Raw genomic sequence first — 20,255 nt, forward strand, 5'->3', positions numbered from 1 at the left:
ATGGTAACATGTTTCTTTTCAGGAACTGGCTCCCTCAACAATGGGTGAAAGTTCCTCTTGCATTCTTACACTGCTTTTCTTGGAAGACCTCACACAAAGAAAGCCTCTTATTCTTTGCAGCTGAGATCATTCCATTTTATTACAATAGAACTTTTATGACAATGTGTTTTGTCTACGTTGGACACAGATAACTCCAAGGTCATTTATTCCAGCAGAATATAGATACTGTTCTCATTCAACTCTTCATTCTGTGGTCTCAGCCAATTTGCACAAATGTTACACTGTGGTAACTAAGCACAAATGTTTCTTTCTTTACGTTTGCTCTGCAGTTTATATTGATTTTTTTTTAACTTATTCAGCAAATGCCTTCTAAACAAAGTGCCATGTCAAACATAAACCATATTCAAAGCATAATCATTGCACAGTAAAAGTATACTCAGAGTCACAATAGCATTTATTCTCTGAAAAGCAGAAAGCCAGCACTAATCTTCAAAGTTCAAAACAAATTTATTATCAAAGGTCAGACATGTCACCATATACTACCTTGAGTCTTTTTCTTGCAGGTATTCACAGTAGAATACAAAAATACAATAAAATCAATGAAAACTTACACAAAGACAGACAACCAACTTGCAAATGAAGACAAATTGTGCAAATACAAAAATAATTAGATATATAGGTAGACGGACAGATAGATAGATAGAGATAGACAGGCAGATAGATAGATAAATAAGCAGATAAATAAATAATCAGGAGTTGTAGAGTCCTAGAAAGTGAGTCCTGAGGTTGTCGAATCAGCTCAGAGTTGTGATAGGTAAAGATGCGCATTCCGTTTCAAGAGCCTGATGGTTGAAGGGTAATAACTACTCTTGAACCTGGAGGCGTGGAACCTGAGGCTCCTGTAACTCCTTCCCAATGGCAGCAGCGAGAAGAGAGCATGGTCTAGATGGTTGGGTTCCTTGATGATGGATTCTGCTTTCTTGTGGCACTTGGAGCCATAAATTTTGTTGTTAATCTCAAGGGCTAACAGCAAAGAATCTGTAATCACTGCACACAGAGATTAAATTAGTGATAACAATGTTCGTCAAGGTTTTAAGGAACTCAGTTTTGCTTTCAATCATTTGTATTCAGTGACCACTTTACTTGGTACCTCCTGTATCTAATAAAGTGGCCACTGAGTGAATGCTCCTGATCTGTTGCTGTAGCCCATCCACTTCAAGGTTCGACCTGCTGTGCATTCAGAGAAGCTTCTGGACACCATTCTTGTAACGTGGTTATTTCAGTTACTGTCGCCTCCTTGTCAGCTCGAACCAGTCTGACATTCTCCTCTGAACTCTCTCATTGACAAGGCATTTTTGCCCGCAGAATTTCCACTTAGATTTTTTTTGTGTCGCATGAAAATCCTGGATCAGTAGAGACTTTAACTGTTGGTTTGAGTATCTTAGAAACTGCTGATTTCCTGAAACCTTCATGCAAAGTAATCTCTGGAGTTTACAGAGGATGATGTGAAAAACAAAGAAGTAGTAGCAGAAGAGAATGAACATACACTCAGGTACCTAATAAAGTGGCCAGTGAGTGCATGTCTTTCTGTTCCACCTGTTATGTCGGCAATCAGGGTGACCAGTTCAGAGATTTCTGTTCTGACATCTCCCATTATAACCCACCAATTTAAATGCCTTCCTTTTCTCCCTCCTCTGTCTTCTGCTTCTCCACCAATATCCCAAACAGATCAATAACTCACCTCAAATTTCACGGACTTGAAGTTTAGCGGGCAGTCAGAGAGACTTTATCGATGGTTTCAGGAAGTCCATTTAAATAGCATAGTTCTGAGCTGCCCTGTCCACTGCTTTAGTCTCCTCTGCTCAATATTAGATCAGAAAGGGTCTATGTTTTTATAAAACTTGTTTCTTCTCTCTGATCAGCTGAAACTGTTCAATAACTTTCACTGACTTTGTAAACCTTTGTCATCTCTCAACAAGGGTTAGGCTGAACGGTCTATGACCCCAACACCCTTTAAAACATAGAACACAGAAAACTAGAGCACACAATGTTTTGCCAATCCTATAACTTAACAAGGTCAATCTAAACTTTCCTTCCAATATAGCCCTTTAATTTTCTATCATCCATGTGCTTATCTAAACATCCCTTAAAAGTCCTTAATGTATCTGTTTCTACCACCACCCTGGCGGTGTGTTCCACACACCCACTGTACTCTGTGTAAAAAAAAAACTACCTCTAACATCTTTGAGTTATCTTAAAATTTGGCCCTCTTGTATTAGGTGTTTCTGCCCCGGGAAAAAGTCTCTGGCTGTCCACTCAGTCTAAGGCTTTTATCATCTTGTACACCTCTATCAAGTCACCTCTCATCCTCCTTCACTCCAATGAGAAAAGCACCAGATCAGTCAACCTATCCTCATTAGTCATGCTTTTCCTAAAGAGTGAAGTGACAGAAGCAATTTTCCAGTTGAGAGAACTTTTGAAAAATTACCGTTGGATTATCTCAAAGTCAGACAGTCAAAGTCGAGTTTATTGTCACATGCACAGGTACATGTATGCACAGGTGCAATTAAATCTATTTTAGTGCAAAGTAATCAAAGTGGTTATAGCAAACACGAGAAGATCTGCAGATGCTGGAAATTCAAGCAACACACACACACAATGCTGGTGAACACAGCAGGCCAGGCAGCATCTATAGGAAGAGGTACAGTCGACGTTTTGGGCCGGGACCCTTCGTCAGGACTAACTGAAAGAAGAGATAGTAAGAGATTTGAAAGTGGCAGGGGGAAGGGGAGATCCAAAATAATAGGAGAAGACAGGAGGGGGAGGGATGGAGCTAAGAGCTGGAAAGTTGATTGGCAAAAGAGATACGAGGCTGGAGAAGGGAGAAGATCATGAGACCGGAGGCCTAGGGAGAAAGAAAGGGGGAGGGGGTGGAAACACAGAGGGTGGGCAAAGAGTTATACTGAGAGGGACAGAGGGAGAAAAAAGAGAAGGAAAAAAGGGAAGGAATAAATAAATAAATAGATAAACAAACAAATCAATAAATAAGGGATGGGGTACGAAGGGGAGGTGGGGCATTAACAGAAGTTAGAGAAGTCAATGTTCATGCCATCAGGTTAGAGGATACCCAGACGGAATATAAGGTGTTGTTCCTCCAACCTGAGTGTGGCTTCACCTTGACAGTAGAGGAGGCCGTGGAAAGACATATCAGAATGGGAATAGGACGTGGAATTAAAATGTGTGGTCCGGGGCAGATAGCCTCTTTAACTCATATGTTTTGGTCTTGTCCTACTCTGGAAACTTTTTGGAGAGACATTTTTAATATTATCTCAAAAGTATTGAATATAGATATTTCTCCTCATCCTATTACTGCTATCTTTGGATTACCTAAAATTTCCAGTAATCTTTCCCCTTCAGCCTGTAGAATGATTGCATTTCTTACTTTAATGGCAAAAAGATGTATCTTACAACATTGGAAAGAGCCTAATGCTCCAACTATCTTTTTTTGGTTTTCCCAGACGATATTATACTTAAATTTGGAGAAAATTAGAAGTAATCTTTATGATTCCTCACTTAAATTTGAACAGACCTGGAGATCTTTTATTCAATATTTTCATTTAATGTAATTTTTTTTCTCTTTTGTTCCATATTTATATTCCCTTCTTGCCTTTTTTTTTAACTGTTTTTAATGGAGGTCGGGTTTGAGGACGTGATTTTAAGTTCTTTAACTCTACCTGTTTCCAAGTTAGCCCATTGCTTTGCTTTGCTTTTAGTTTAGTTGCACGGTGGGTTTTTTTTTGGGGTCTTTTTTTGGGGTTATTTTTCCTTTCTCTATTGATATATATATATATATATATATAAAATCAGTATACTATTATTTTACCATATTATTTTATGTTTAAATTGCACTTTTTTCTTCTGTATTAATATCTCCTGTAATTTCTAACAGTGTATTAGTGCCTTTATGGTTTACCCTTTGTATACTTATTCAATAAAAAGATTTAAAAAGAAAGAAAGAAAATGTGTGGCCACTGGGAGATCCTGCTTTCTCTGGCGGACAGAGCGTAGGTGTTTAGCGAAATGGTCTCCCAGCCTGCGTCGGGTCTCGCCAATATATAGAAGGCTGCATCGGGAGCACCGGACGCAGTATATCACCCCAGCTGACTCACAGGTGAAGTGTCGCCTCACCTGGAAGGACTGTCTGGGGCCCTGAATGATGGTGAGGGAGAACGTATAAGGGCCTGTGTAGTACTTGTTCCGCTTACAAGGATAAGTGCCAGGAGGGAGATCGGTGGGAAGCGATGGGAGGGACGAATGGACAAGGGAATCGCGTAGGGAGCAATCCCTGCAGAAAGCGGGGGGGGGGGGGAGGGAAAGATGTGCTTAGTGGTGGGATTCCGCTGGAGGTGGCGGAAGTTACGGAGAATTATATGTTGGACTCAGAGGCTGGTGGGGTGGTAGGTGAGGACAAGGGAAACCTTAGTGGGGTGGCGGGAGGATGGGGTGAGAGCAGATGTGCGTGAAATGGGAGAGATGCGTTTGAGAGCAGAGTTGATGGTGAAGGAATGGAAGCCCCTTTCTTTAAAAAAGGAGGACATCTCCTTCGTCCTGGAATGAAAAGCCTCATCCTGAGAGAAGATGTGGCGGAGACGGAGGAATTGCGAGAAGGGGATGGCATTTTTGCAAGAGATAGGGTGGGACGAGGAATAGCCCAGGTAGCTGTGAGAGTCTGTAGGCCGATAGTAGACATCAGTAGATAAGCTGTCTCCAGAGACAGAGACAGAAAGATCAAGAAAGGGGAGGGAGGTGTCGGAGATGGACCAGGTAAACTTGAGGGCAGGGTGAAAGTTGAAGGCAAAGTTAATGAAGTCAACGAGCTTAGCATGCGTGCAGGAAGCAGCGCCAATGCAGTCGTTGATGTAGCGAAGGAAAAGTGGGGGACAGATACCAGTATAGGCTTGGAACATGGATACCAGCACTTATAGAGTTGCTGTCTGTAGTGATTAGGGTTGTGCCGATTGGACCAAGAACTGAATAGCTTAAGGGAAGTACAGTACTGTGCAAAAGTCTTAGGCACATATATATAGCTACGATGCTTAAGACTTTTGCACAGTATAGCAGTAGTTTTATGCATTGCACTATACTGCTGCCACAAAAAATAAATGCCATGACATCTGTGAGTGATGATAAACCAGATTCTGATATGGGTCTCTATTGTAGACTAAGAGTGGGAAGGGGTCAGGTAGAGGGGAATCATGGTTGGGAAAAGGGGAAGGGAGAGGGGAGGGAGCAGGAAACACCAGAGAGATATTTTGTAATGAACAATAAATCAATTGTTTGGAATCAAATAACCTTACCTGGTGTCTCAGGGCTGGGTGTGTCTTCTCCCGTGCATTCCCCCACCCCACCGCTGGCACTCCTCTGACACCTGTCCCACACCCCTCCCGCAACACTCCACACTCACCATTCAGAATCAGAATCAGGTTTATTATCACCGGCATGTGACGTGAAATTTATTAACTTAGCAGCAGCAGTTCAGTACAATACATAATCTAGCAGAGAGAGAAAAAATAATAATAGTAATAATAAATAAAATAAAACATGATGATAACTAAACATGTAAATCAATTACATATATTAAATAGATTATTAAACAATGTGCAAAAACAGAAATACTGTATATTAAAAAAAGTGAGGTCATGTCCAAAGCTTCAAAGTCCATTTAGGAATCGGATGGCAGAGGGGAAGAAGCTGTTCCTGAATCGCTCAGTGTGTGCCTTCAGGTTTCTGTATCTCCTACCTGATGGTAACAGTGAGAAAAGGGCATGCCCTGGGTGCTGGAGGTCTTTAATAATGGACGCTGCCTTTCTGAGACACTGCTCCCTGCAGATGTCCTGGTTACGTTATAGGTTAGTGCCCAAGATGGAGCCGACTAGATTTACAACCCTCTGCAGCTTCTTTCGGTTCTGTGCAGTAGCTCCTCCATACCAGACAGTGATGCAGCCTGTCAGAATGCTCTCCATGGTACAACTATAGAAGTCTTTGAGAGTATTTGTTGACATGCCAAATCGCTTCCGGCTCCTAATAAAATATAGCCGTTGTCTTGCCTTCTTTATAACTACATCAATATGTTGGGACCGGGTTAGATTAGATCCTCAGATATCTTGACACCCAGGAACTTGAAGCTGCTCACTCTCTCCACTTCTGATCCCTCTATGAGGATTGGTATGTGTTCCTTCGTCTTACCCTTCCTGAAGTCCACAATCAGCTCTTTCGTCTTACTGACGTTGAGTGCCAGGTTGTTGCTATGGCACCACTCCACTAGTTGACATATCTCACTCCTGTACGCCCTCTCTTCACGACCTGAGATTCTACCAACAATGGTTGTATCATCAGCAAATTTGTAGATGGTGTTTGAGCCATGTCTAGCCTCCTTTGCTCCCACTGTATGTTTCCAAGTTTCAATGTACATGTGCCAAATAAAACTAATCTTTATTATCTTTATTCATGTCCCGGGTGGTGGGGACCTTTGATAATAAATGTTGCCTTCTTGAAACACTACCAATACCTTTTTGTAGATGGTGGGGAGAGGTATGCCCATGAAGTGCACCGCTCTCTGCAGCTTTATATGTTCCTGCTCTTTCAAATTGCTGTACCAGAGCATCATACAGCTGAATGAACCTTCCTTTCAAAACATTGGACTGGAAACCACCTGGACTTAGGCTATCCATAACTTAGAGCCAGTAGTGTTTTGATTAAATTAATCTTGTAGAATTCTTTCCCTTCATTCAATATTGGCATTGTTAGAAGGTACTGACATTGATATTGGCTTATTATCACATTACTAAGATATGAGATTTAGATTCTGATATAAAAATATTCAAAGCATTTACTGTTCGTGTCAGACGCACCCTTACATTTACAATCCACTGCTATTTGCTATTAACTTGGAGTTTAACCCAGCCAAATGTTAGGTGTTGCACCTTGGGAGATCAAATGCAAAGAAAGAATATACCGTTAATGGTAAGAACCTGTTGGATTTCAATATTTTATTCTAAGTTTCTTTCAAAGGGCAGAAAAGAGGCACGGAACTTGATGATTTATTGTCATTATATTAAGCATTAATTGAAAAATGAGAGATGTGAAAACAGATAGTCATAGAATTCTACTAGTTCAAGAGAGGGAGACTCAAAAGATCTAAGAACTGAATGGCACTGCCTGTGGAGCACACTTTTTATGCTACATAGATAAGGAAAATTCCATTCAAATTCATAGATAAGAGTTAACCAATGAGAAAGTTCTTAACCATATAGTGCAGCACGAAGACAAGCTTCCAGAACTTCCCAGTATCATGCCAGTATAACCACTAGGGACATATTGAACATACCGTGCCACTAGGAAGCATAATAAACTGTTACATGTACATAAAATGCAAGGAAGCAATTAATTGTTAAACTGCAAAGAAAATAACAATTAGGCAGTTGGATCCAACAATCCTGAAGCAGTATTGATGAGCAAAAGGATCTTGGGATCCAGGTCCATAGCTCCCTGAAATATCTATGCAGGTTGATAGACCATAAGACATAGGAGCAGAATCAGACTATTCAGCCCATCGAGTCTGCTCTGTCATTCTAGCATAGCCGAGTTATATTCCCCCTTAACCCTTTCATTCCCAGGATAATTCTTGTGAACCTCCCCAGACCCTCTCCAAAACCAATACATCATTTCTTAGATAACAGGCTCAAAACTGCTCACAATACTCTGTGTGATCTCACAGATGCCTTATAAAACCTCAGTATTACACCCTTGCTTTTATATTCTAGTCCCCTCAAAATGAATGCTAACAATGCATTCACCTTCCTCACCATTGACTCATTCTGCAAATTAACCCTTAGGGTGATCAGCCTAAAGCTGCAGATAATACCAGTTCAGCATTGAGGATGTGGAAGGAGTGAAACAGGTTTTTAGTTAGAGTCATGATGTGACATTTATCAAGGTCAAAGAATGTCAGTACAGATGCAGTATTCATTTGGGTATTGATAACAGCAGCAAGAAATATAGTCAAGAGACATTGAGTAAAATGGAAGGTAAGCAGAAATAAATAAAGGAAAAGTTTATTGCTTGCTCATTAAAGATAGCGGATAGGATAATGCTTTACTCTGTCAGCAACTTGAGTTCAATTTCTGTCGCTGTCTGTAAAGAGTCTGCACATTCTTGCTGTGACTGTGTGGGTGTCCTCGGGTACTCCGATTCCTCACACATCTCAAAGGCATACAGGTTAGGGTTAGTAAATTTTGGGCATGCTATGTTGCTGCCAAAAGCATGGCGACGCTGGCAGGCTGCCCCTAGAACATATCCTTGGGCTGAGTTGACCATTGATGCAAACATTGCATTTCACCGTATGCTTCATGTAACAAATAAAACTAATCTTTCATCCTTAACTCTCCCGAATTCTACCACTACACTGCACTCACCTACACACTTAGGGAAAATTTACAAAGGCATATTAACCTCCCAGTCTAACAGTCTTGGGGATGTGGGAGGAAACACATGAACATGCGGTTACAGGATGAACATGCAAATTCCACACAGATGAAACCCTGATCCTGAAAGATTCACAAGTAAAGGTAATGACTGGATAACTGGAAAAACTAAGATGGGTAAGAACCTATGCTCCCATGAACCAGAGCCATTTTATTTTAGAGATACAACACAGTAACAGACCTTTCCAGGCCAATGAGCCCATGCTGCCCAATTACACCCGTGTGTAATTAACCTACAAATTTGTACATCTTTTGGAGGTGGAAGGAAACCGGAGTACCTGGAGGAAACCCTCACAAGTGTCTATCCGTGCCTCTCATAATTCTAAAAACCTCTATCAGATCTCCCCTCAGCCTCTGCCACTCCACAAAAAACAAACCAGGTTTGTCCAACCTCTCCTTATGGCTCATGCCCTCTAATCCAGGTGGCAGCAGCATCCCGGTGAACCTATTCTGCTCCCTTTCCAAAGCCTCCACATCATTCCTATAATGGGGCAACCAAAATTGAATGGAATACTCCAAATGCGGCCCAACCAGAGTTTTATAAAGTTGGAAAAAAAGTACTGGGGGATGTCAATGGTAGTTTTTTTTTTACATAGGGAGTGGTGGATGAATGGAACATGGTGCTGGAGTGGTGGTAGAAGCAAATGCATTAGGGAGATTTAAGAGACTCTTAGATAAAGATTAGCTTTATTTGTCACAGGTACATTGAAATATCAAAACTGATTGTGAAATGCATTATATACAGTGAAATGACAGGCACATGGATGATAAAAAAATGGAGGGCCATGTGGGAGGGAAGGATTAGATTAATCCTAAAGTAGGTTAAAAGATCAGCAGAACATTGTGGGCCGAAGGGTCTGTACTGTGTCAAATTGTTCTGTGTTTATGTTTTTTGTCCTATGAACTCTTTTGGTGATATCACACATAAAAAAATCACCAAAGTAATAAAAAGTCATCTGAGAAGATGGTTCCAGGATAAACTGATAGATGTGAACCAGGAAGATGATTTGGACAGAGTCTGAGAAATTTTAAGAATCTGTTCAACATTCATGCAGGATTCACCATAAAGGAACTCAGCATTCAGGTAGTGGAAATTTACTTTAGCCTGTGGGTATATGAGATATCCCATCAGAATCGAATTGTGATTATTTACCATGACCTAAGCGCTGCAGAGACAACGCAGCTGATCAGTGCACGTGACACTTTTCCATTCAGCGACTGTAAACAACAAAAGAGCAAGGCACATGACTGAAATTTAAAATTATCCACAATGACTCTGAGAATTCAGGGCAACACAGTGATACAGGTAGAAAAGCTACTTCCTCACAGACCCAACATCACTGGTTTAATCCTGCCTTCCGGCGCAGCCGGTGAGCAGTTTGCACGCTCTCGCTGTGACCACGTGCGTTCCCTCCCACATCCCAAACGGTTAGTAGGTTAATCAGAGACTGTCAGTTGTCCCTAGCCTGTAAGAGAGCGCTAGAACGAGGTGTAGGGAGGGTGGAACTTATCGAAATACAGGGTAAATCAGTTAGGGTGAGATTAGTGTAAACTCTTAGCCAAGAAAGTGCACTAACGCCTCCATTTCCTCAGGAAATTCAAGAGATTTGGCAAGTCCCCGCACCAATTTTTATTGATCCACCACAGAAAGCAGCCTAGATGCTTCACAGCTTGATGTGGCAATTATTCTTCTTCAGACCCCCAAGAAATTGCAGAGGAACCAGCTTCCAACCCTTCCCCACCCACCCATGGACTCTGTCTATACTTCTCACTGCCTCGATAAAGCAGCCAATGTACAAAGTAAATTTATTATCAAAATACATATATGTCACTATATACTACCCCGACATTAATCTTCTTACAGGCATACAGAGTAAATTGAAAGAAACACAACAGGATCAATGAAAACACTCATGTGACAGAGCCAGGCAAACAACCAATGTGCAAAAGACAACACATTGTTGCTGACGCAACCACTCAGAATACACTCCATCGGGCATATACTGTAATCGTCAAAGCATTACCCTGTTGTAATTCTCTGTATCCTTGTAACTTCTTACACGTAAAGTGTGACATTACAACAATGAAAAGGATTAACAGGTTACCCTTAATACAAAGGGGGTACTAGATTCACTGTCAAGATGAAGTCACACTCAGGTTGGAGGAACAACACTTTATATTCCATCTGGGTAGCCTCCACCCTGATGGCATGAACATTGACTTCTCAAACTTCTGTTAATGCCCCACCTCCCTTCGTACCCCATCCCTTATTTATTCATTTATTTATTATTTTTTTTCTTTCCTCTTTCTTTCTCTCTTTTTTTCTCCCTCTGTCCCTCTCACTATAACTCCTTGCCCATCCTCTGGGTTCCCCCCTCCCCCTTTCTTTCTCCCTAGGCCTCTCGTCCCATGATCCTCTCCCTTCTCCAGACTCGTATCCCTTTTGCCAATCACCTATCCAGCTCTTGGCTCCATCCCTCCTCCTCCTGTCTTCTCCTATCATTTCAGATCTCCCCCTCCCCCTCCCCCTCCCACTTTCAAATCTCTTACTAGCTCTTCTTTCAGTTAGTCCTGACGAAGGGTCTCGGCCCGAAACGTCGACTGTACCTCTTCCTAGAGATGCTGCCTGGCCTGCTGTGTTCACCAGCATTTTTTGTGTGTTGCTTGAATTTCCAGCATCTGCAGATTTCCTCGTGTTTACTGGTTTTTGTAATCTGATGAATATTCATGTAATGAAATGAATAATCTACAACGGATTCAAACAAAACAAAATAGCAACATGGAAGATGAAATTTCTAAGAAATATAGTTTGAACAACACACACAAAATGCCGGAGGGACTCAGCAGGTCAGGGAGTATCTATAGAAATGGATCAACAGTTGACATTTTGGGCCGAGGCCAGTGAGGGTCTAGGTACTGAAATATGTTGTGATCTTTGTTGTATTGTAACAAATTTATATATATATATATATATATATATATATAAGAGAGAGACGTACCCAACGGCCACTTGGTGTTTGGTGTTTTATATTTTTCACCAACATTCACACATTCTCCATAAACTCTAGGGACTGTTGTGTGTGAAATTCCCAGGAGATCAGCAGTTTCTGAGACACTCAAGCCACCCTGTTTGGGACCAACAATCATTCCACACTCAAAGTCACTTAGATCACATTCCTTCCCCTATTCTGATGTTTGGTCTGAACAATTAAGCCTCTTGACCACATCCGCATGCTTTTATGCATTGAGTTGCTACCACATGATTAGATGATTAGATATTTGCATTGATTAATAGGTGTACCTAACAAAGTGGTCACTGAGTGTATATCTAAATTGATCTTAGAGTCAGGTAAATGGTCAGCACAACATTGTAGGCCCAAGGGCCAATTATAGAGGGATATAGTATGGAAGTAAGCCCTTTGAATGTATGCTAATCACCAACAGCCAATCCTACACCAAACCCCCCTCCCCTTTCACACTCTCCACATTCTAATCATTATAAAATCAGCAAAGTCTCCTTCAAATGATTGTCCTGTAGACAACAGGCAGATTCCTCCAACACAGGGCATTTGTGTTCAAACCTCGCACAGGAGCTGTCAGAATTCAGAGGAGATCTTACCTTGCCACTCGCTACGTTAGGATCTCCCTGCCCCTGGAGAGAGTCTGGCCCCTGACCGCTCTTTCAACTCTGAGGTCTGAAGCACCAGGCACAGTTAGCACTATCAGCACTGCCATGTTTGGTTAGGGTCCTGATGGGTCATTCTGTTATCTCACTTTGTTAAGTCCCCATACAGAACTGTGAATTAAAACTATTCCAGCACTACAAAACATTACAGCACAGAAACAGGCCCTTCAGCCCATCTAGTCTATGCCAAACTATTATTCTGCCTAGTGCACCATAGTGCAGACTGTTCTGTAATAAATTCAGCTACTGGGCACGCTCTTGAAGTCTATCACAGTTTGATTGTATTTACATTACTGTTATCAAATGGCAAGATTGGATTAGAATCTGTCATGGTCTGGTCCGTGAAGTCCGCATTCCGGTTCACAGTCTGGTCCGTGGACTCAGTACTCCGGGTCTTCCAGCTGTCCCTTGATTGATTTAATCATAAGCACCTGATTCCCATTTTTGGGCTTGCAAAATAAGTAGCCTTGGGATTGAGTGTGGGCTGCTGGTTTGGCTTATCAGTCCCCCTTTGAGCAACCTGCTGATGGAAGGCTAGTGAAACCATTTGTGATCTCTAGGCCTGGTTGGAGGACTGCTGCTTCATGAAGCCTTGTTGCCACTTGTTGGAGTAGTCTTTGTGGTATGGATTTGGCTGTTTCCTGGGCTAGCTGAGTGGCTTCCAGCCACTCTGAGCTAGGTAGGGATCTGGCTGTTATGTAGCCAGATGAGGTTGCTGGCTGAACTGAGACTTGGAGCTACCCTGGAGCAGAGATGGAACTGTCTGTTGTTCTTTGGTGTTTATCTCTTCTTGTCCTTGCCTCTGTGGGGTAAGTCAGGCCATTTTGCCGTTGCTGTGTTGGGGGACATGTCTTGACTTTGCCTCTGTTGGGTAAGTCTGGCTGTCCTGCTGTTACCCAACAGGTGGACCTGTCCCACCTTGGTGTGGAGATGAAGCTGAGTCCTGGCTTGTTGTAGGATAACTCCCGGCTCTATGTCTATGTTCTGTCCTGTCTCATTTTAGTGTTGTGTTAAAGATGAGTCCTGGCTTGTTGAAGGATATGTCCCGGCTCTATGTTGATGTTCAGTTCCCAGTCTGTCTCTCAGCTCCAGCCTCCGAGTTATCCGCCTCTGCATTTCAAGACAAAGATCCCGTGGCCAAGCTCCAGGAACCCGAGCCTCGCCGCTCCCGCGGCCAAGCTCCAGGAACTCCAGCACCCAAGCCTCGAGGATCCCACAGCCAAGCTCCAGAAGACCCAAGAACCCAAGCCTCGAGGATCCCGCAGCCAAGCTCAAGACCCAAGATCCCAGCCACGTCCTGTCCTGAAGCCATGTCATGTCCCTGCCTGGTTCTGGGGTCCAAGCCTGAGGCAAGACCAAGGTTCTGGGTCCTTGTCCGGTCTCGGGCTCTGAGTCCAAGCCTTGTCTCCTAGTCCATGGTTCCTAGTCCTGGTCCCGCTTTCCCTAGACCAAGTCTGCGCTCTTGTCTCTGCTCCTTGCCTGTATCCTGTCACGTCCTTACTCTAGTCAAGTCCTGTTCCTTGTACTTCAGTGTCTGTGTCTTGCATTTGGGTCTGTTCCCAGCACCCCTTGTGACAGAATCATAGAATTACTGAATGAAACAGTGTCAGTCTACACTAACCCATTTAAACTAAAGATTCCAGTCCTGATAAAGGGTCTCAGCCCAAAATGTCGACTCTTTATTCCTTTCCATAGATGCTGCCTGAACTGCTGAGTTCCTCCAGCATTTTGTGTCCATTACTCTGGATTGCCAGCATCTGCAAAATCTCTTGTGTTTACACTAAAGATTAGTTTTATTTGTCACATGTATATCAAAACATACAGTGAAATGCATTTTTGGCTTCAAATCCAATCCACAAGGATTGTGCTGGACAGCCCGCAAGCGATGCCATGCTTCTGGCGTTTTTATAGCATGCCCACAACCCATTAATCCTAAACTCTACGTCTTTGGAATGTGGAAGGAGGCTGAAGCACCCGGAGTAAACACACATGGTCACAGGGAGAAGGTGCAAGTGTATTACAGGCAATGGCAGGAATTAAACCCTCATCAGTGATAGCTGGCGCAGTAACAGCTTCACACTAACTGCTATGACACCGTGCCACTCCGAATTATTGCACGCAATCAATGATTGAACTTCCGCAGCCCTCTGGGTGCAAAACTCTAAAGGGTCACAACCTTCTGAGTGAATAAAGCTTTCTTTAATTCAGTCTTGTATGGCATTTCTTTGACTTAAAAGAAAATATATCTGAAATTTCTGGCTGTATATGAAATAAGGTCATGCTAATTAAGACACCCAAAATCAAAGTTCATAGTTTAGAGTAAACTTATTATCAAAGTACATTTCTGTGACTATACATTACCTTCAGATGCATTTTCTTGTGGACTTTCACAGTAGAACAAAGAAATACAATAGAATCGACCAAAAACTATGCACAAAGTCTGACATCCAGCCAATGTGCAAAAGAAGACAAACTACATATAAATAAAGATAGATAGACAAATAAAGCAAGCAAGCTGAGAACATGAGTTGTAAAGTGTCCTTGAAAATGAGTCTGTAGGTTGTGGAATCAGGTCAGAGTTGAGGTGAATGAAGTTATCCTCAACTCTGAACTGATCCCACAACCTATGGACTCAATGTGGTTCTTCTCACCTATTTTTGTTAATCATTTGAGTTTCCCTTTGAGTACTGTTGAATGATTATTCAGCTAATGGGTCACCCATTAAAATAACTGTGCTTCTAACAGATGTACAGTACATTATCATCAACACTCCTGTCACGGGCTCAATTAATACCCACATAAACGATGTTCTAGATCTTGCAATGTAAAGTAAGACGTTAATTGCTCTCCTACAGAAACCCTTGCATCACATTACAAAGTAAGGCTTGAAAAAAGATCAAAAGTTTTACTTACCTCTTGGCCCAAACCACAAAACAAAATAGTGATTTAGAGTCCTGTCCAAGGCTTCCATTTTAGTATCTGTAAAATCAAGCAAATAAAAGAGTAAATAGAATGTAAGAAACTTCAATAATTGTCAATATTGTGTCTCATTCTCTACATGATACACTGAGCAGGAATGTTGCTTTGATCTTGGCCAGGCCTCAGTTAGAATATTTAATACACATTATCATCCCTTGATGGGTAGTAGTGAGGATTTGGAAAAAGTCCAGAGAAGGTCCATTAGTCTAATTCCCAGCATAAAGTATTTAGTAATCGAGATAGTCTGAAATATGTGGGATTGGCATAGACTTAGGAAAAATATGATTGAGAATTACAAGGTTCTAATACAGTTAACTCCTTGTTCCAATACTATAAATTTAGGAGGGCTAATCTTGCCACAGAAACCCTACGGACAACTACACTATCCATCGGGTCACCATGAGTCAAAGGCACTCAACAATGAACTTCTACAGCTTTAGAAACCATGCAGATGACACAAAGATTAGTGGTGCTGTGGATAGTGTAGAAGGTTCAAAGTTCAAAGTAAATTATTATCAAAGTACGTATATGACACCATATACTACTGTGAGGTTCATTTTCTTGCAGGCTTTCACAGTCGAACAAAGAAATACCACAAAAATAAAATGGGCTGTTGGGGGTTACAATGGGACATCGACAGGAAGCTGAGCTGGGCTGAGAAGTGGCAGATGGAGTTCAACCCCAAATAGTGCAAAGTGACTCACTTTAGAAGGTTGAATTTGAAGGCAGGATTTGAAGACAGTGTTTGTCGACAGGATTCTCAGCAGTTTGGAAGAACAGGGGGATTTTGGACTCCATGTCCATAGATCCCTCAAAATTGGCACACAAGTTGATGAGGTTATTAAGAAGATGTATGGTGTTTTGGCCTTCATAAGTCAGGAGATTGAGTTCAAAAGCCACAGGTAATGTTGCAGCTCTCTAATATCCTGTTTAGACCACACTTGGAATACTGCTCTGGTTATCTCATTAGAGGAAAGTTTAGAGATAATGCAGAGGAAATTTACCAGGAGACTGCATGGACTAGAAGACATGTTTTACAAAGACAGTTTGTGTGAGCTATGACTTTTCTCTCTGGAGCAAAGGAGGATGAAAGGTGACTTCAGAGAAGTGCGTAAGACGATAAGAGGCATAGATCGAGTGGACAGCCAGAAACTTTTTCCAAGAGCAGTTACAGCTAACACAAGGGGGCATAACTTTAAGGTGCTTGGAGGAAAGTATAGGAGGAACGTCAGAGGGAAGTTTTTTTACACAGTGTGGTTGGTGCATGGAAAGCCCTGTCAGAGTTGGTGATAGAGGCAGATACATTTGAGGCATTTAAGAGATTCTTAGATAGGCACATGGGTGATAGAAAAATTGAAAGTAATGTGGGAGGAAAGGGTTAGAGTAGGTTAAAAAGGTCGCACAACATTGTGGGCCAAAGGGCCTGTACTGCTCTATATTTAAACCATAGTTTAAGAAGAAGAGTGTGGCCATTATCCAGGGGTTTAGGGATTCCTCAGCCACGGGCTGAAGTGGTAGTGGGAGGATATTTGATGTTATCACCAAAATTAGATGTTTCCATTCCTACAGAATAGTAACCCTCTTCAACTGGCTGCAGACTCGTGTGGACATAGCAACTCACTGAATTCCAGCAACCATTTGGTCCTGGTTGAAAAGACTCACCACCTACAAAAGGGAACAGCTTCAGAACTCGAGTGATTGCAACTCCTAGGCCAGTTATGTTTAACTGGATGGGTCTTACCTTATTATATTTAGAGCTACAACACAGTAACAGGGCTTTCTAGCCAAATAAGCCCACACAGTTCAATTACACCCATGTGATCAATTAACATACTGACCAATGCCTTTGGAATGTGGGAAGAAACCGGAGCACCCAGAAGAAACCCATACAGTCACGGGAAGAACATACAAACTCTTTACAGACAGCAGCGGGTATTTAACCCGGGTCATTGCCACTATAATAGTTTTGTGCAAACTGCTAACTTACCGTGCTGCCCCTCTGGGATGCAAAGGAACTTTCTAGATCTTTCTTTTCACCAACCGTCCTGAGAGTTTACCTGTGATTTTTCTATTGTCTCTCCCAAGAAGGGTTTAGCCCAAACACCATGATACATAGGCAAGACATCACAATTGTGTGGAACCTTAGGCCCTCAGTTCTGAAGTCTTGTCACAATCACAGCTTGATCCCTTAGAATGTGAACACCTGCCCCATAGGCAGTGAGCTCTCTACATCGTTGTCATTCTGTGTTGCAAAGACCTTAATTTTCCTCATACGCTATTTTCACCAGGAGAAATTCAGTATGATCCATAGAATCAAGGAAGCCACTACACATGGTGTAGATTTGCAGTGTCCTAGCATGGAATGAACCATCCCCTCCTCCCTCATCTGCCCATCACTCTCCCTCACCTGGACACACCTATCACTTGCTAGCTCTTGTCCATTTTCTTCTATAGATGCCACCTAACCCACGAATTTCCTCCAGCATGTTTTGTATTGTTTAAGATATCCCTCTCACTTTCCTCAGCTGGCCTATCCCCACCTTTCAAGGGGAGAAGGAGGTCATTTTTTTTATTGATGCATCACAAAAAGCATCCTATCTGGATGCACCGTGACTTGGTAGAGCAACTGCTCTCCCCATGACCACAAGGAACTGCAGAGAGCTGTGAACACAGCTCAGCACATCATGGAAACCAGCCTCTCCTCTATGCATATTGTCTGCACTTCTCACTGCCTCGCTAAAGCAGCCAGTATAATCAAAGACCTTACTCAGCCTGAAGATCTCTGTTCTCCCCTCTCCCAATGGGCAGAAGATACACAGGCCGAAAGCACATACCACCCACTGTTAAGAGACTTGGACTGGTTCACTAGTACAAGATGGATTCTTGATCTCACAGTCTTCCTTGTTATGACCTTACACCTTATTGTCTGCCTGCACTGCACTTCCTGATACACTTTATTCTGCATTCTTCTATTGTTTTACCTTGTTCTCCCTCAAAATACTGTTGTAATGATCTGATCTGTCTGATCACCATGCAAAATAAGCACTTCACTGCATCTTAGGGTACATGGGACAATGGTAAACCGATTCCACTCTAATTCCAAATCCAAACTGGGAAGCTGTGCAGGCACTGGGAAAGGCTTGTGCGATTAACACACATCCCTCGACACCCCACCCCCACCCCCCTGCCTACCTTATGGTCTCAGCGACCAGTCATTGCTGGTATGGCTGGTTGCCATCTTAAGGCTATGCTGACATAGCTGAGTTCTGGATGGTGTGGAGAGGAGGAGGGAAGTCTAGGAAGTACTCCACACACAGGCTGACGTGACGGATGAAGGAGCTTTGAGGTCACCAAGCTCTGTTGCTAGTTTTCTAAGTCTGCTTTTAAAAGACACCCAAGCTTCAGATATAGCTCAGTAGTCCATATTCTCATTACCCACACACAACCCAAAGTCTCCAATTGGGGCCTAAGCTACGAACCTCCGGCATTCTGTCACACACCAACGCTCCATAGACTGGTGTCACATAGCTTTTGCTATTAAACCATGACAGCCATTCACTAAACAAGCTAACAAATTTGGGTTAGATGTGCTGAGGAACATGTCCCTCTTTCTAAGACATAGGAGCTGAATTGCACCATTTGGCTCATCAAGTCTGCTCCACCATTCGATCATGGCTGATTTATTATCCCTCTCAACCTCATTCTCCTATCTTCTCCTCATAACTTTTGAAACCCTTACTAATTAAGTACCTATCAAACTCCAATTTAACTATATCCAAAGACTTGACTTACACAGCAATTTGTGACAATGAATTCCACAGATTCACCACCCGCTGGCTTAAGAAATTACTCTTCATCTCTGTTCTATGGGACATATTTAAGTCCCAATTAGTTAACATTTCATCACAACAGTTATGATCAATTTTCCATTTCCTACAAATCATGATTAAATTAATTATATCTATCATTTAAACCATCAAGTTTGTTAAAATATTACCCTCCTGATGCTTCCACACCTTTAAGTTCACTGGCATCACGGACGAACACACACAGGGTATAAGTGCCATGAGAATAATCTTATTGCAGCAGTAGTACAGTACATTACAAACATGACCAACATGGTTAAAATAGACTTAAATTAACATAAATTATAGGTAAAGTACACAACAAAATAAACTAAAACAACAACAATAGTGCAAGTTGAGAGGAAAAGGAAATATACTCCAAAGTAGTGTAAGGGTTTTTCAAGTTGTTCCAAAAACTGATGACAGTGGGGAAGAAGCTGTTGTTGCACCTAGGGCTGTGGTTCTTCAGCCTCCTGTACCATGTCCATAAGACACAGGAGCGGAATTAAGCCATTCGGCCCCCCGTCTGCTCCACACTTCAACATGGCTGATTTATCATCCCTCTCAAACCCATTCTCCTGTCTTCTCCACAAAATCTTTCACACCCTTACTAAACAAGAGCCTTACTAAACCTCCGCCTTAAGTATACCCATTGACTTGGCCTTGACCTCCACAGCGATGAATTCCACAGATTGACCACTCTCTGACTAAATGGCGGCATCGAGAAAAGGGCATGGCCTGGATGGTAAGGATCCTTAATGATGAATGTCACCTTCCTGAGACATCAACTCTTGTAGGTGCTCCTAAACTGTGGAATCCAATACCTAAAAGTATAAGGGATGCAGATCCAGTTGACACTTTTAAACAGCAGCTCAAAACTTATTTACTTAACCTTGCTTTTAATTAACATCTTTTTATCTTTTATTTTCATGTTTGCATGAGATCCCATTGTGAAGCACTTTGAACTACATTGTTAGGATGAAACATGCTCTATAAATAAGTTCTATCATTAAAATTTTCATTTTTTCTCAGCTCAAGCTGGTGAAACCTGAGGTTTGGGAAGAGCCAAACACATCCACTTCTCAATAACTAGGAACTTTCGGACTATTCCAGTGGTGTTTAGTACTGTGGCTTTAGCAGATTTACATAAATATTGCAGTGTAGCCCTAATTGTATATGCTATTGTGCAACGTGTTTGGGATG

At 42.1% G+C, this 20,255-nt stretch overlaps 1 protein-coding gene across 4 annotated transcripts in view; it reads right to left on the bottom strand.

Moving 5' to 3' along the window:
* Nucleotides 1–20,255, bottom strand: part of elovl5 (ELOVL fatty acid elongase 5) — a 143,757-nt gene that overhangs the window by 65,017 nt on the left and 58,485 nt on the right. For 3 of the 4 annotated variants that reach the window (XM_063039083.1, XM_063039074.1, XM_063039064.1), the window contains one exon: nucleotides 15,142–15,207. In XM_063039083.1, the coding sequence (XP_062895153.1) occupies nucleotides 15,142–15,199 (58 nt within the window). In that variant the 5' untranslated portion in view covers nucleotides 15,200–15,207. Of the gene's footprint in view, nucleotides 1–5,464; nucleotides 5,517–15,141; nucleotides 15,208–20,255 lie in introns of those variants that run through there. The other variant, XM_063039090.1, reaches the window with a different exon arrangement.

This window comes from Mobula hypostoma, chromosome 2 (genome assembly GCF_963921235.1).
Source record: "Mobula hypostoma chromosome 2, sMobHyp1.1, whole genome shotgun sequence".
In the NCBI taxonomy this organism is placed as follows: Eukaryota; Metazoa; Chordata; class Chondrichthyes; order Myliobatiformes; family Myliobatidae; genus Mobula; species Mobula hypostoma.